This window comes from Lissotriton helveticus, chromosome 2_1, assembly GCF_964261635.1.
Source record: "Lissotriton helveticus chromosome 2_1, aLisHel1.1, whole genome shotgun sequence".
Taxonomy (NCBI): Eukaryota; Metazoa; Chordata; class Amphibia; order Caudata; family Salamandridae; genus Lissotriton; species Lissotriton helveticus.
This window is the reverse complement of record NC_136059.1, coordinates 1,587,870,876-1,587,883,881: the sequence shown is the minus strand read 5'-3', so window position 1 is coordinate 1,587,883,881 and position 13,006 is coordinate 1,587,870,876. Positions and strand designations below refer to the sequence as shown.

The following is a 13,006-nucleotide window of genomic DNA, read 5'->3' as shown; positions in this document are numbered from 1 at the left end:
TTTAGATATAGGTATACTATATCTAAGCAAGGGGTGCTTACACCACCTTACCCCAGCTGAGTGATCAGCCAGTTGTGTCAATTTAAGAACCAGCCAGGGGTGGAAAAAGATATGCTGCAGCCCCTGGTAGGCCTTGGTGGCTCCTATGCCCTGGGCACCTATAGTGCATTATACAGGGGCTGACAAGGAGTCCATTTCCAATTGTGGTATGTACCTAAGGTACATGGAATCCATTTTACAGAGAGAGCAGATGGCCTGGGGCCCTGATTAGCAGGGAACCAGGTCAACTAAGTCAAAAAACCAGCTAAACACAGGCAAAAAATCTGGGTTAACCATAGTCAGGTAGCCACCTTCCTACAGAAGGGGAGAACCAAAGACCCAGGTATTTAATTTTTGAGGGTTGCCAGGAGAAACCGGTTTGATCAAAATAATGTCGTAGACAAGAGACATTAAGGGGAAGGATTTCACACTTTTCACGATTAAGGCGATAGCCGGAAACTAAGGAGAAAGCTTGAACTTGACGAAGAAAAGAGGGGATAGTAGATTCAGGATTGGAACAGTAAAAAAGGATATCATCAGCGTAGACTGACAATTTGATTTGGGTAGAGCCACGGTTGAAGCCAGTAATAGAAGCATCTTGTCTAATTTTTGTTAAAAAGGGCTCGAGTGCTACAATAAACAATAAGGGAGAAAGGGGACAACCTTGGCGAACTCCTCTGGAAAGGGAAAAATAATCAGAAATTTTCCCATTAGCAAAAATAGAAGCTTTGGGCCCCGAATACAGTAAAGCAATGAGGGAAATTAGTTTTGGGGGAAAACCAATCCAGGAAAGAGCATGAAACATAAAATCCCAGCCAATACGATCAAAAGCCTTTTCGGCATCAAGAGCAATGGCAGCCAAAGGATATGTGACAGTGGAGGCTTTAGTAAGAACGTTGAAGAAAACTCTCGAGTTATCAGACGCTAAGCGACCTTTGACAAAACCCGATTGCTCCGGACCAATGAGTTCCGGTAAAACGGGATCTAAACGGAGGGCAAGTAGTTTGGCAAAGATTTTGTAATCTGTATTTACAAGAGAAATGGGTCTGTAGTTCTTGCATAGAGTATGGTCTTTACCGTCTTTAGGAATAAGGCATATCATAGCCTCCTGAAAGGTACCTTGAGAAAAGCCATCAGAAATAAAGGAATTAAAGAGAGAGAGTAAATGGGGTAAGAGTTGTTTAGAGAAATGGTTATAAAATTCAATAGTAAACCCATCCGGGCCAGGGGCTTTGCCACGACGGAGCATGGAGACTGCATGAGAGATTTCTGTTAGAGTGACGTCAGATTCAAGCAAGGAAAAATCAACATGGGAAGAGAAAGGGGGGGTAAGAGAATGGAAATAAGAAGTTAGATCATCAGGAAGAGGGGATTGCTCGGGGGTATAGAGTTGTTTATAGAAGGAAACAAAATTGTGTAAGATTTCCTCATCCTTAAAGTGCGAAGTTCCTTCCGAATCAGTAATGGACGTAATCCGAGTTCTCTCTTTACGTGATTTTAGATAATTGGCCAAAAGTTTACCCATTTTGTTTTGACCGCCATAATAGCGGGCATTACATTTTAAAAGGTAGGAAGAAGCGGCATCTGTGAATGCTTTATTAAAAGCAACTTTCGCAGAAATGAGGTCTTTAAGAGAAGAATCGGAAGGGGCTTGATAGTAGGAATATTCCAATTTTTTGATTTTTGTTAAAAGGAGGGAGGATTGACGTTCGAAACCTTTCCGTTTTTTGGAGACAAAATTAATAATAAATCCTCTAGCCGTTGCCTTAAAGGAGTCCCAGATCATGACAGGGGAGGAGTCAGAGGTAGAGTTAGAGAGGAAAAAGTCAGAAAGGAAGGCACCGAACTGGTCTGTGAACTTGGGGTCAGCTAAAAGAGAGTTATTGAAACGCCATCTGCCTGGTGAGGGTGAGAAGGGAATCAGGTCAAAATCCACAAGGACAGGGGCATGATCAGATATGAGAATGGAGCCAATTTCAGAATTAAGGACACATTGGGTAAGGGATTTACTAAAGAAAAGGTAATCTATGCGGGATTGGGTTTTGTGGGGGGGGGGGGAAATAACTGTATTCCTGGAGATCTGGATGACAGAGCCTCCAAATATCTGTAAGGGAATTACGACGTACAGTGGAGGTAAATTGGGTATGCATTTTGGATCGGACAAAAGTAACTGGGGAGTGTCTGTCAAGGAAGGGGTCATGAATCTGGTTGCAGTCGCCACCAAAAATAATATAATTATCAGTTAGGGAAATTAATTTATCTGAGATAGAGGGCCAAAAGGTATGATCAACAGTAACTGGAGCATAAACATTAAAAATAACAATAGGCACATTATCAACCTTCAGTCTTAATAAAACAAAACGACCATCACTATCAATTTCAACATGAGAGTCAGTAACGGTAAACTTTTTGTGAATAAATATGACCAAGCCATTCTTTTTCCCCAAAGAGGGAGAAGAAAAAGTATGACCAACCCAGAGTCGTTTCAATTTAGAGGATTCAGTATCAGTAAGGTGTGTTTCTTGTAACATGGCGACATCCGTTTTTAATTTAGCCAAATGAGCCAAAACACGCTGTCTTTTAATTGGGCTATTTAAACCTTTAACATTCCAAGATGTGACTCTGAACGATATAAAGTAAAGGCATGAACAGAGACGATAATGCAAACAATGCAATACAAAGTGCAAAAAGTAGAGCTGTACTCAAAGGAAAATATGAAAGTAAGGAAAGTGGAGGAAAGGATAAATGCAGGAAGAAAAAAGAGTAGAAAGGTGAAGAAAAGAGGGAAGTAAAAAGTGGAGGCAAAAAGTGAGGAGTAGGAGAGAGAGTAAGGAGAAGGAAAGAGAAAGAGAAAACACAGCAAACAGATAATAACATAAAATCGGGACATACCTATAAATGACGGATTCAAAAGAAACAAGGGGGAAGGAGGAACCAGACGGAGTGACGGTAGTACCAGGGAAAAACAGGACGGAGGGCCGGGAGGCATCTCTTCAAGGGGAGGGAGGAACTGTGGAGAAAAAACATGAAACAGTTATACAGATACGACAAGAGGGTAAAAACTTATGTTAAAACATGAGGGTAAACAACAAAAGATAGGGAAGATACAGGTCAGCCAGAATTCGAGGAGGAGGAGGATTCCATAGGATCAGCATGGTGAGCGTTGATGAAACTGCCAAGGCGAAGAGGGTCTTCAAACGTTGTAGTTTTGTTATTATAAGTAACTTTAAAGAGGCATGGATGAAAAAGGCCATATCGAGCACCCATGTCCCGAAGAGCAGGTCGTAAGACCAAGAAGGCCTTCCTCCTGGCAGCAGTAACTTGGGCATAATCCTGAGCAAAGAACAACGTAGATCCAGACCAGGTAATACGCTGAGAGGATTTTGCCGCTGAAAGAACTTCCGTGTATTCCAGGAAATACAGGATCACCCCTCTAGGTTTCTGAGAAGGGGAGGTGGAGGACGGAGGGCGACCTAATCTGTGTGCTCTTTGAATGTTTAACCGGGTATCCTCTGGCATACGGAGAACCTTGGGGATGAAGGATTTGAAGAAACCAATAGGATCTGTCCCCTCTTGTCCTTCCTCAAGGCCGTAGATACGAAGGTTGTTGCGTCTGTTACGATTTTCAAGCTGCTCCACCTGACGTTGAAGGGCAGTGACTTGAGAATGTAGAGGAGATATCTTCGCACAATCATTCGCTAGAGATGAAAGCGAGTGTTCTACATCCGTGACCCTGCTGTCGAGCTGCGACCAGGAATCAGTGAGCACTTGTAATTTCGCATTAGTATCCTCCATAAAGGGGCGCAGAGCCCGAATTTCTTCCAGTAATAACTCCATAGATACAGGAGAGGATGATTTCGGAGGTGAAGGAGGGTTTTGCCTGAGGCGTTTTGTGAGAGATTTCCCAGAGGGGGCATTAACAGTCTCTGACGCCGCCATCTTGTCTTCAGAAGTGGAAGATAAGGCAGAGTGAGAACGAGAAAATTCGGTGAAAATCTTCGAATTTTTAATGAAAATGTGCTTGGTAGGCGGTGCAGTTTTATTGCCGGTAGGTTTACCCATAAATAGCTTGGGGTGAACTGAAGCCAGCGTTGATAGCTTTTGGAGGTTGCAAAAGAGGTAAAATGGCCGCCGAGTGAAAGTCAGTCAGAAAAAGTAGCGAAAGTGCAGAAAAATGAGCGTATAATGTATCATGCCCCCAAGGAAGAAAAAAGAATGAGGATTGTAGGAAAAATCACCACAGTAATCCGAAGTATAGCATTGATATGACGACAGTGCTCAGCCGAAGAGGAATCAAAATGGCGGTCGCATCGCGACAAGTATCAGCAGAACTTACATCGTTCGGAAATCGAGACTGTCGCACTCCAGCGAAGCCGCAAGGATCAGGGATGGAGGAGCAGATGTTCCGACGTGTTCACATCGCTGATTAAGGGCTGAGCAAGTCAGGAAAGATGCCGTGCACCGGACAATCCGAGGAGCCTCACCCGGACACCGCCATTCACGTCGGGCGCCAAGCCACGCCCCCCCAAGTTAAATAACTTGATGAGTGAAATTACGTAGTCTTAAAGATTGTTGAAGGTAGTATTACCGTAACTGAAAAGAGGTAGTTGTGATGAAACACACACACACAAAGATCCCCAACAGCACCGGACGCATCTTACTTGTAAATTTACCCCATAAAGAAATTACTGAAGAAAACATTGGACATACAGATCTTTTCTAACCCGCCTCAATGACTATGTACTTTCTCGACCCCAATCCTTAAAAAATCTAGATCTGTAAAGTTGCCGAAACCCTGAGTGGTGTTATGGTTCCTTACAGATGTTAGATTGTGATAATATGGTTTTACTTAATGGCCATCTCTTTGAATAGCATACTTAAGCATGATTTATAAATTGTTAAACAGTTTTGCTTTAGTATCAAGTGTAGTGTGCTTCTGAAACAATAATTCTGTACTTTATTAAGGTAATGGGCTTAGTATGTAATCTTCAGGATTTTGTGGTCTCTTAAATCTTCTCACAGTATGGATTTTTGTTACTGAACACTGTATCGCTGTTGTATTACAGTCCCTCATTTTCTTAACTTTCTTTCATTAGCTGGACATATTATGCAACGAAGAAATTCTCGGCAAAGATCATACACTCAAATTTGTCGTTGTCACAAGATGGAGATTTAAGGTACAAGTATTAAGTATTCAATTAAAGTTCAGAATTCAATGAGTTAAAATGTAAATGGAAAGTGTAGCCACGGCTTAACATATCTGTACTTTTTCACAACGTGTTTCTTTACCTTGGAAGAGAGCACCAGAGTCTGCCCAAAACCATTTTTGTAATAAAATGTAAAAGGATAGCCTAAGTCAGGTAAATAGTTGGTATTTATAAATCTCAAACATAAATACCAATCTATTAATTGAAGACTTTTTTATTTATCGCAGCTTTTATAAAGTGAAGAAAATTAGTTGTTTCTTACTTTAGAACATATAGTGTTTACAATCTAATGCAATCTACACTACATCCTACCATTAAAAAAATAATTATCAAATCAATACCGTACCCGCAAAATTCCTCTTTTGTCTGCTGCTGTTTCCAAGTGCAACTCATTTGATTACTATGCACAATTGTAAATTAATACTTGTATAGCGCACTACTCACCCGCAAGGGTCTCAAGGCGCTTGTACGAATACCGCTGTGGAACCCATCCTGGCTTTCCCTGTGAGGTGTCCACTCCTGGGCACCCCCAAGGTGGAGGCCAGGCATCCTTAGCGTTGTGGGGGCCGTTGTGGAGATTAAGCAAGCTATTGCCCAGAGTTGCAGAGTGGGACTACATGATTGGAATAGGCACAGAGGCGAGAATTATCAGGTCAGCGGAATTTTGAGCCCAAGACCCACCGAGGCGGGGAATTGAACCCTGGTCCCAGGCTAGACCTCTGCATCAGGGTCATGCTCAGTAAGTGGTAACCCATCCATGAGTCTCTAGATGTCACATGTCCTGTTTTTGGGTAGGCAGCAATAGACACTGTCAACCTGGCATTGTCTCAATTGTTTTTGAGGTGCTTGTGGTTTAAAATAGAGGCAAGTTCAAGTATTTTATAGTTCTGTGGCAGGAATCACAAGACCACATTTTAAGACTGCTACGTATTTTAAACAAAGAATAAAAAAAAAGAATAAGGGTAATACTTTTAACTACTCGGACAAAGCTCTGACAGTTGTTATAATGTTTATATTCCACTTTACAGCCTAAATGATTGTTAGTGACCTATGTAAAAACATCCCAGAGGAATAGTTCTGCAATTACCTTGACGACCTCAGCAGATACCCACACCATCTCTGTTAAAAGCACAGCCCTCTGCTATTTAAATCTCCCAGTTATTGCCAAAACTCCCAATAATTTCCACCGAGAAGGGAATCTGTCAACGGGGACTACACCTGCTCTGGGACTAAGTGAGGCCGAAGCATAAATTTCAAGAGTTGCTCCAACCAACCTGGACCACAGAATACCTATTTGTCTTGACCCATATCATGCACAATATTGTAGGTTGGAACCAATATGCCTCGACCTTTATTTTGTAACTGCATTCAGGGTTCAGGAGCCAAATCTAGAGCTACTTAGATCTTGAGGCCTTTCCTCTCCATATTTATTTTGATAGTTCCAGTCTCCAGCATTTTCCTGACCCTTAGTCCAGTCATTCTGAATACCAATTGAGGTCCCACCCATGTCTCCTGTGACACCTTGCTCCTTCTAGGTTTTCACCTCTAACACGTCAGCCTAAATATGATTCTTTAACATTAAGTACCCCCTGCAGCTCCGGTTCCAAATGTTTCTCCTTAAATCAAATGGTGTAATATACTGGGCAAGGAGCTGGAAATCTAGACATTAATCATATACAGATTCTCTGCGCGGAGAAATTTTAAAGAGATATCGGTTAGAAAAAGGATTCCACACAATTCATTGGAATGGACTACTAATGCTGTTATAGGTTGATAAATTGCATTGTGAACTTGCATCTCGAGAGCCAAGCCCTTGTTTTGTTTTTTAAATGTTCTTTTATAAAACAGAAAGTATTAAACCAAAGTTTACAAAAATCTATTGGAAGACAGTGGCTTGTAAGATGAACATTACTACCAGGTGCCTTCTTTGTTTCTTTTCATTGCAGATTGTTTTGTTGCTCCCTATACTCAGTGTAAATGTGGGACCTCATATATTTTGTATTTGGCTGCGCTCCATATTGTACATGCATGCCCTCATCCCTACATAATCCCCATACTCGACTACCCAGCATATCTACATGTGATTTTACTTATGGCCAGGTGTGCATATATTTAGAATGTTGCCAATACGTATTACTTGAAATTCTGCTCTGAGGCTCTTAAAAGGTCCTACTTTGTTTTGTAAATACCTTTAGATCATGCTTATTAGTGGTTACCAGAAATTCGTTTCCTTTCTGTTTACAATCCTTTTCATGACGTTTTTTCTTTTCACAGAAAGCACCACTTCTACTGCATTACAGACCCAAAATGGACTTGCTGTAAGAACTTTATTGTCCTTATGGACAAGGTTTTTTGCAGAGACTATCATCCGTCGCTTCTTTAGTGCACCTTTTTTCTCCCACGTGACACAAACCAGCAGAATTATGCCAGTGGACTGTGGGGCTCTCACAGACGAAGGAACTGTGGCTTGCTTCAGAACTTGCTGAGACTATGTGAAAGCCAGTTTTCTGGACAGGAGAATATTTATACTTTTTGTACAAAAGAAATAACTCATCCCCCAACCAGACACTACCAGCACGAAGTTTACAGATGCTGAAATTCTTCACAGTTTGGAATTTGCGTAACGACAGTCATCTCTTTGCTACAGGTACACCTGGACCGGTTGACCTCCAGTAGCAAGCGGCGGTGTAAAATGTAAAGAATGCCTGTGACACAACATTTCCTTAAGTTTACTTGTTCATGTTTCTAAAGAACGTTCATATCCAGATATCTGCAAGCTGCTGTCCCCCTTTTCCTTTCGTATCCCTCGAAGCTGTGTTGGCCTTCTTTTTTGTCTGCTCTGTGCAACATTGACTCTACAGGGTCACAATGTCCTCATATACTATTGAAATGTATGCTGCTTTACAAGCTTATCAAAAGAAATCTGAACAGAACTAGAAATTATATTGTCTGAACTATTGCAGGGAATTCCTGACCCCGCTTCTGTCCAATAAAGTGGCCCCTTTCGTGAAATGTTCCTCTGGGCTGTTTGCTGTCACCTTCACCAATCCCCAAGCATAAAGATCTGAGACTGTTTAACTTAGCCTTCTTTGCACTATCATGTGCAACGTGGTGTAAGAATATCAGTAGCCAGTGTGGAACTTTTTATTTGCAGGTGTGCCCCCTATTCCTGTGTTCGAAAATGGAGACTTGGATACAAGGTGGCCTTCGCTGATGACAAGCTGCACCGCCTCACTGTGCTGCATCTTCCGGTTTCAGAAACTGATGTGTTATCCTCTGAGATGTAGTAGCAGTTGGAGATATGTTTTGAGGTAGACAATTTCTATAGATATGCACAAAAATAGCTTGGTGACCTGAAACATTTGTTTACTAGGTCACTTCTCTAAATAGTTTTGAGTCTTGACAGAAGGTGCTGGATGTTTCCCTGAATAGCAAATGGCACAGAGAAACATACAAACCCTAAAATACAGCAGAAATAAACATACTCTTGGGTAAAACTAAACTTTATAGATTTCAGGCTTAACTTCAACATAATACACATCACAAAAAAGAAAATATTTGAAAGTTTGTACCAGATCTGTGGAATAACTTGAATTTTGCTATGGTGCTATAATAAATGTTCTTCAGTATCTAGAATGTCGCCTTACAGACATGTCGCTCAAATGGAAGCCAGTATTCCCACCTGCAACTGGTCATTCGTCATAACTGTTTAAGTGCGTTTTTATAAAATATGTTGACCTGACAAAACCTCAGCAGTAAAAAGTTCATATTTTTCTAAAATGTAACCCTGTCAGAATTTCTTCACTACAGAAACTTTTTCCCCCTTGGTGCTGTTCCTGCATTATTTCCCTGTTAATCCTTGTGCAGCCTGGTAGGCCAGAGCTACATATGGCTTTGTGTTGCTGACACTATGAAGCCTCTGAGAGGCAATTGTACTATTTTAACCCCTCACACCTACCCCGGAAGCTCCACAGGCAGATTGTTTACAGGTGCAAATTGACTAGGCAGAGATGTGATACGGTATTATGTTTTCCTTCAGTGTATGAGCCACGCTCCTCCTACTTTCTTTGCCTTAGATCCTTTTCTGAGCGTCTGCGTTTTTTTAAAGTCTGTATTTTATAAGTGAAGGTGCTGTCGCTGTGGAGTACTATTTACAAATAATTGAGCGGATTCATCACCGCCACAAACTGTATCTTGTGTTATTTTCAACAGCAAGGAGACAAGTTTTCCAGAATTTCAGTCTCTCTAGAAATAGTTCTTATTGAAAATAGAGTTCAGACAGAATATATAATATTGAATCTAAATAGGATTTTGGGAGGTTTAAAGAAAGTTAACTTTATAAAATTATTTATTCTATTTTAAGCCTATTATCTATTTTACCATCCAAACATTTTGGTTTCAGTGGTCCAGCTTTATTTACGGGCATATAAAATGAAATTGTGTGATATTTTACAAGCTTCGTCTGTTTTTTTTCATTGACATGTTGAGTAGTTGTATTATTTCTTTAATGTGGAAAAAAAGCATTATAGATGCTTTTGTGCAATAAAGATGAAAGATAAATTGATAAGGCACAGAAGTGCATTGCAGCTGGGCATGTATTTACCCATATTGAGAATCCTTTCAGGTGGATTTCTGATTGACATTGAAAGAAAAATGAAAGACTGAACATTAAGACATTTAAACATCTGTGTGAGAAGTTATGTACCTATTACCACTAATATTAAAAAACTAAATTTGCTATTAAATAGCAATTTGAGAAGCAAATTCACTAATATTCCTTCATCCACAAATAGCAAGGATTTTTGTGTGCCATTTTTGTGTCTGGTACCTTTGTGTACCATCTCACCTCAGGTTATTTATTTGTGTGGCTGTATAACCAGATAAACAATGTTAAATCATTTGGGCAATGGGACCAGTTGAAACAATAGACTGCAGTGAAGATGGTGCTATTTTCTTCATCTAGACTTTAATCCTTGGATAATTTAAACTAATTTGTTGATTTCCAGCTGATCAATATGGAAGTAAAATTGAAATTCTAATTTGACATGAACATTTCTGTTAGTAAAATACTTCAATTTCAAGTCAACCAGGTTGCATATATGGTATGCATAATATATGCATCAAAAATGCAATATGAAATGTCTTGCTTACGATTGAGGCATTAGTGTTGAAGAACTCTAGGCAAAGCTTCTAAAAGCCATGGTCTTCACATCTTTCAGAAGTGAACATTATTGTAAACTGATATCAATATTTGTCTTTTTTCAAAGGCATGTGATCGGTTGTTAGCATCCCAAAATACACTGTATATGTTCACTAGAAAGGGCATATAAGAGGTGTTGGGCATAAAGGTGACACTACCTTTCTTGGTCTTTCTGGTCAATACCAAACTATACCATTAGAATATTTTGTATCACATCAAAAAAAACACAAGTCATCCATATATTCTTTTAATTTCAGAATTTGATTAAGGAAAGCCATGTTACGTTTTTGCTGTGAACAAGCAGTAAACACTGTTTATCCATACTATGACATTTCACTATTTCTTATTCCTTTTTACCTTGAACTGCAGTTGGCATTGCATTTATAATGGTAGTCTGATTTGTGCTTTCAATTAAATTATTTTGAAGACTGAACTAGCAACTATGATATATCTAGTCTTGTATCTGAGGTTGAGAAATGTTTCTTGTTTGCCTTTTAGAAACCATAATGAGCATGCAGTTTAATTTTTTCCCAGTGTTGTTGTGGCAGTAAAAAAACATAAGGCATGGGATATCTTTTTTTTATTTTTTTTAAATAAGATCTTCCCAAGCAGATACATACTGGATATTTCTTATAAAGCAGACACTTTTGACAAAAATAAAATATCCCTTACTCCTAATGTTGTAACTACTAATGAATTTCCAAGTGACAAGCTTTCAGTCTATCTTATAGATACATTTTTGTATGTATTTCATACATAGACTGTAGTGATTTGCCTCCAGTCACTGAAATAGGAATTGACATCAGAGGAGGACAGGAAAGGCAGCCTAGATCAGTTACACCAGCTTAGAGGGAGGTTAACAAAGTTGTTTTCCTGTTATTGAACAATAAAAGAAATTTCTCAATTTTGATTTTGCATCGTTGCTACTCTAATAGAGTGGAATACTGCAATTAATATTCTCCTCTCAAGGCATTTTCTCATTCAGAGATGAAAAGCTGGTTACAGAGTGGAGCACGTCTAACATTGGTAAACATTTACCAAAAAGTTTGTAAAATAATTAGGGATGTAAGTAATCTTTCTGAAAGGCAAATCTAACAGAAATCTAAATAATAAAAATGAGGAATATATTTTAAGTTTGCGAAAATGTAGGTGTGTGGCCACGCAGAAATTGAAAAAAGCTGCACCAAAATTGACCCATTCTGCCAAGCCGTGTTGGACTTCCCTACTCCTCCTCCATATCTCTTTCTATGTTTCAGCAGCCATATACATTGGACTTTCATAGTTGTCTCCTTCAGTTGTATACAAAATGTAATGACAAGTTATTGGCACCTCACACACATGCCACAGTCAGTGTTAAGATTTGATTAGTTAAATTAATTGACAAGTTTTAGTCAGCATTTTTTCACAAGGTAAACGAGACCAAGGAAGGCGACACCGTAGCCAAGAAGTGTATGTACAGCTAGGTGATGACTGAACTCTGATTGTAATAGTCAAAAACATATGCCAGTTACTTTTAGGTGAGTGGTAGAAAACTTGCATTAAGGCCGATTTTGTTTTAGTCTTACTTGAAAACAATAGCATTGGTTTAACTCAAATATAACCTCTCTGTACCGGTGGTGCACACTGTTTTAAAATTTATCTTACCTCCTCTTCTTAAGATCAATTAGAAACATTGTCTGTCCCTTCCGGTAAAGGGACTAAAAGCCATTGCATCCAGTGCAACCACTACGCCTTTTTCCCTTAAGTATGTGATTGTAATTATTGACAAAAAATGAAAACTATCACATTAGGGTAAACAATTTCAGCTAGTTTTTATTTGAAAGTTTACATTTTTTAAAGCCTTTTCTGTTGCTCTGTAATTTTTGTACTATTGACAGTCTTTGTTTGAAAAAAGCATTTCTTTGTGGGAGGCAATTTCTTTTGTTTTATTCCAGTGAAGCTTGTATTCAGTGTTTTGCCAATTAAGATTATATGCTTGTAATAAAAGCAACAAGGAAAATCATCAAAAATGTCTCATTCTGCAATTTTGTGTTAAAAAAAAAAAGTTTTTGTACAAGGAAATGTTGTCTTAAGGAAGGCATCCTTTCTACTAAGTCTGGTATCTGACTTTCAACACACACTTTGAGCAATTTTCATATGGCAGAGTTTAGAATTTTGTTCAGGCTTTGCTGCTTCCGTGAGCTGACTGAAAAATGTAAGTCTGCAGCGAACAAGACAATACAGACTTAACAAGTGATCTTAGTAGAAAGTAGTCTGCAGAAGTGATCTTACTAGAAAGTAGTCTGTAGACTTAATATCTGACTAAGGCCACTGTTAACTTAATAAAAAATGGACGTAGTCCCTGATGGGTTTAAAATGAAATCTTTTCAAAACACACTTGAAGAAAAGCTTTGATAGTATTATTGATGCAGAATGTGCATTGTTTGTGTTCCTGCCAATTAACGGAAGGGAAAGAAGAAATGCATATCCTAATTATTTTTCTCTTTTCTGACTGTGCATATGAGCTGTGTCAAAAAATATTGAAAATAAACCAGTGAAGTGCTCCTACTAGAACCTAAAC

At 39.2% G+C, this 13,006-nt stretch overlaps 1 protein-coding gene across 2 annotated transcripts in view; it reads left to right on the top strand.

Annotated features, from left to right (window-relative positions):
* The window catches only part of PCGF3 (polycomb group ring finger 3), a 337,660-nt gene extending 325,205 nt beyond the window's left edge, over window positions 1-12,455 (top strand). For both annotated transcript variants that reach the window (XM_078676552.1, XM_078676553.1), the window contains 2 exons: window positions 5,136-5,216; window positions 7,521-12,455. In XM_078676552.1, coding sequence (XP_078532678.1) covers window positions 5,136-5,216; window positions 7,521-7,568 — 129 coding nt within the window. In that variant the 3' untranslated portion in view covers window positions 7,569-12,455. The remainder of the gene's footprint in view (window positions 1-5,135; window positions 5,217-7,520) is intronic.
* Window positions 12,456-13,006: the final 551 nt, after the last annotated feature.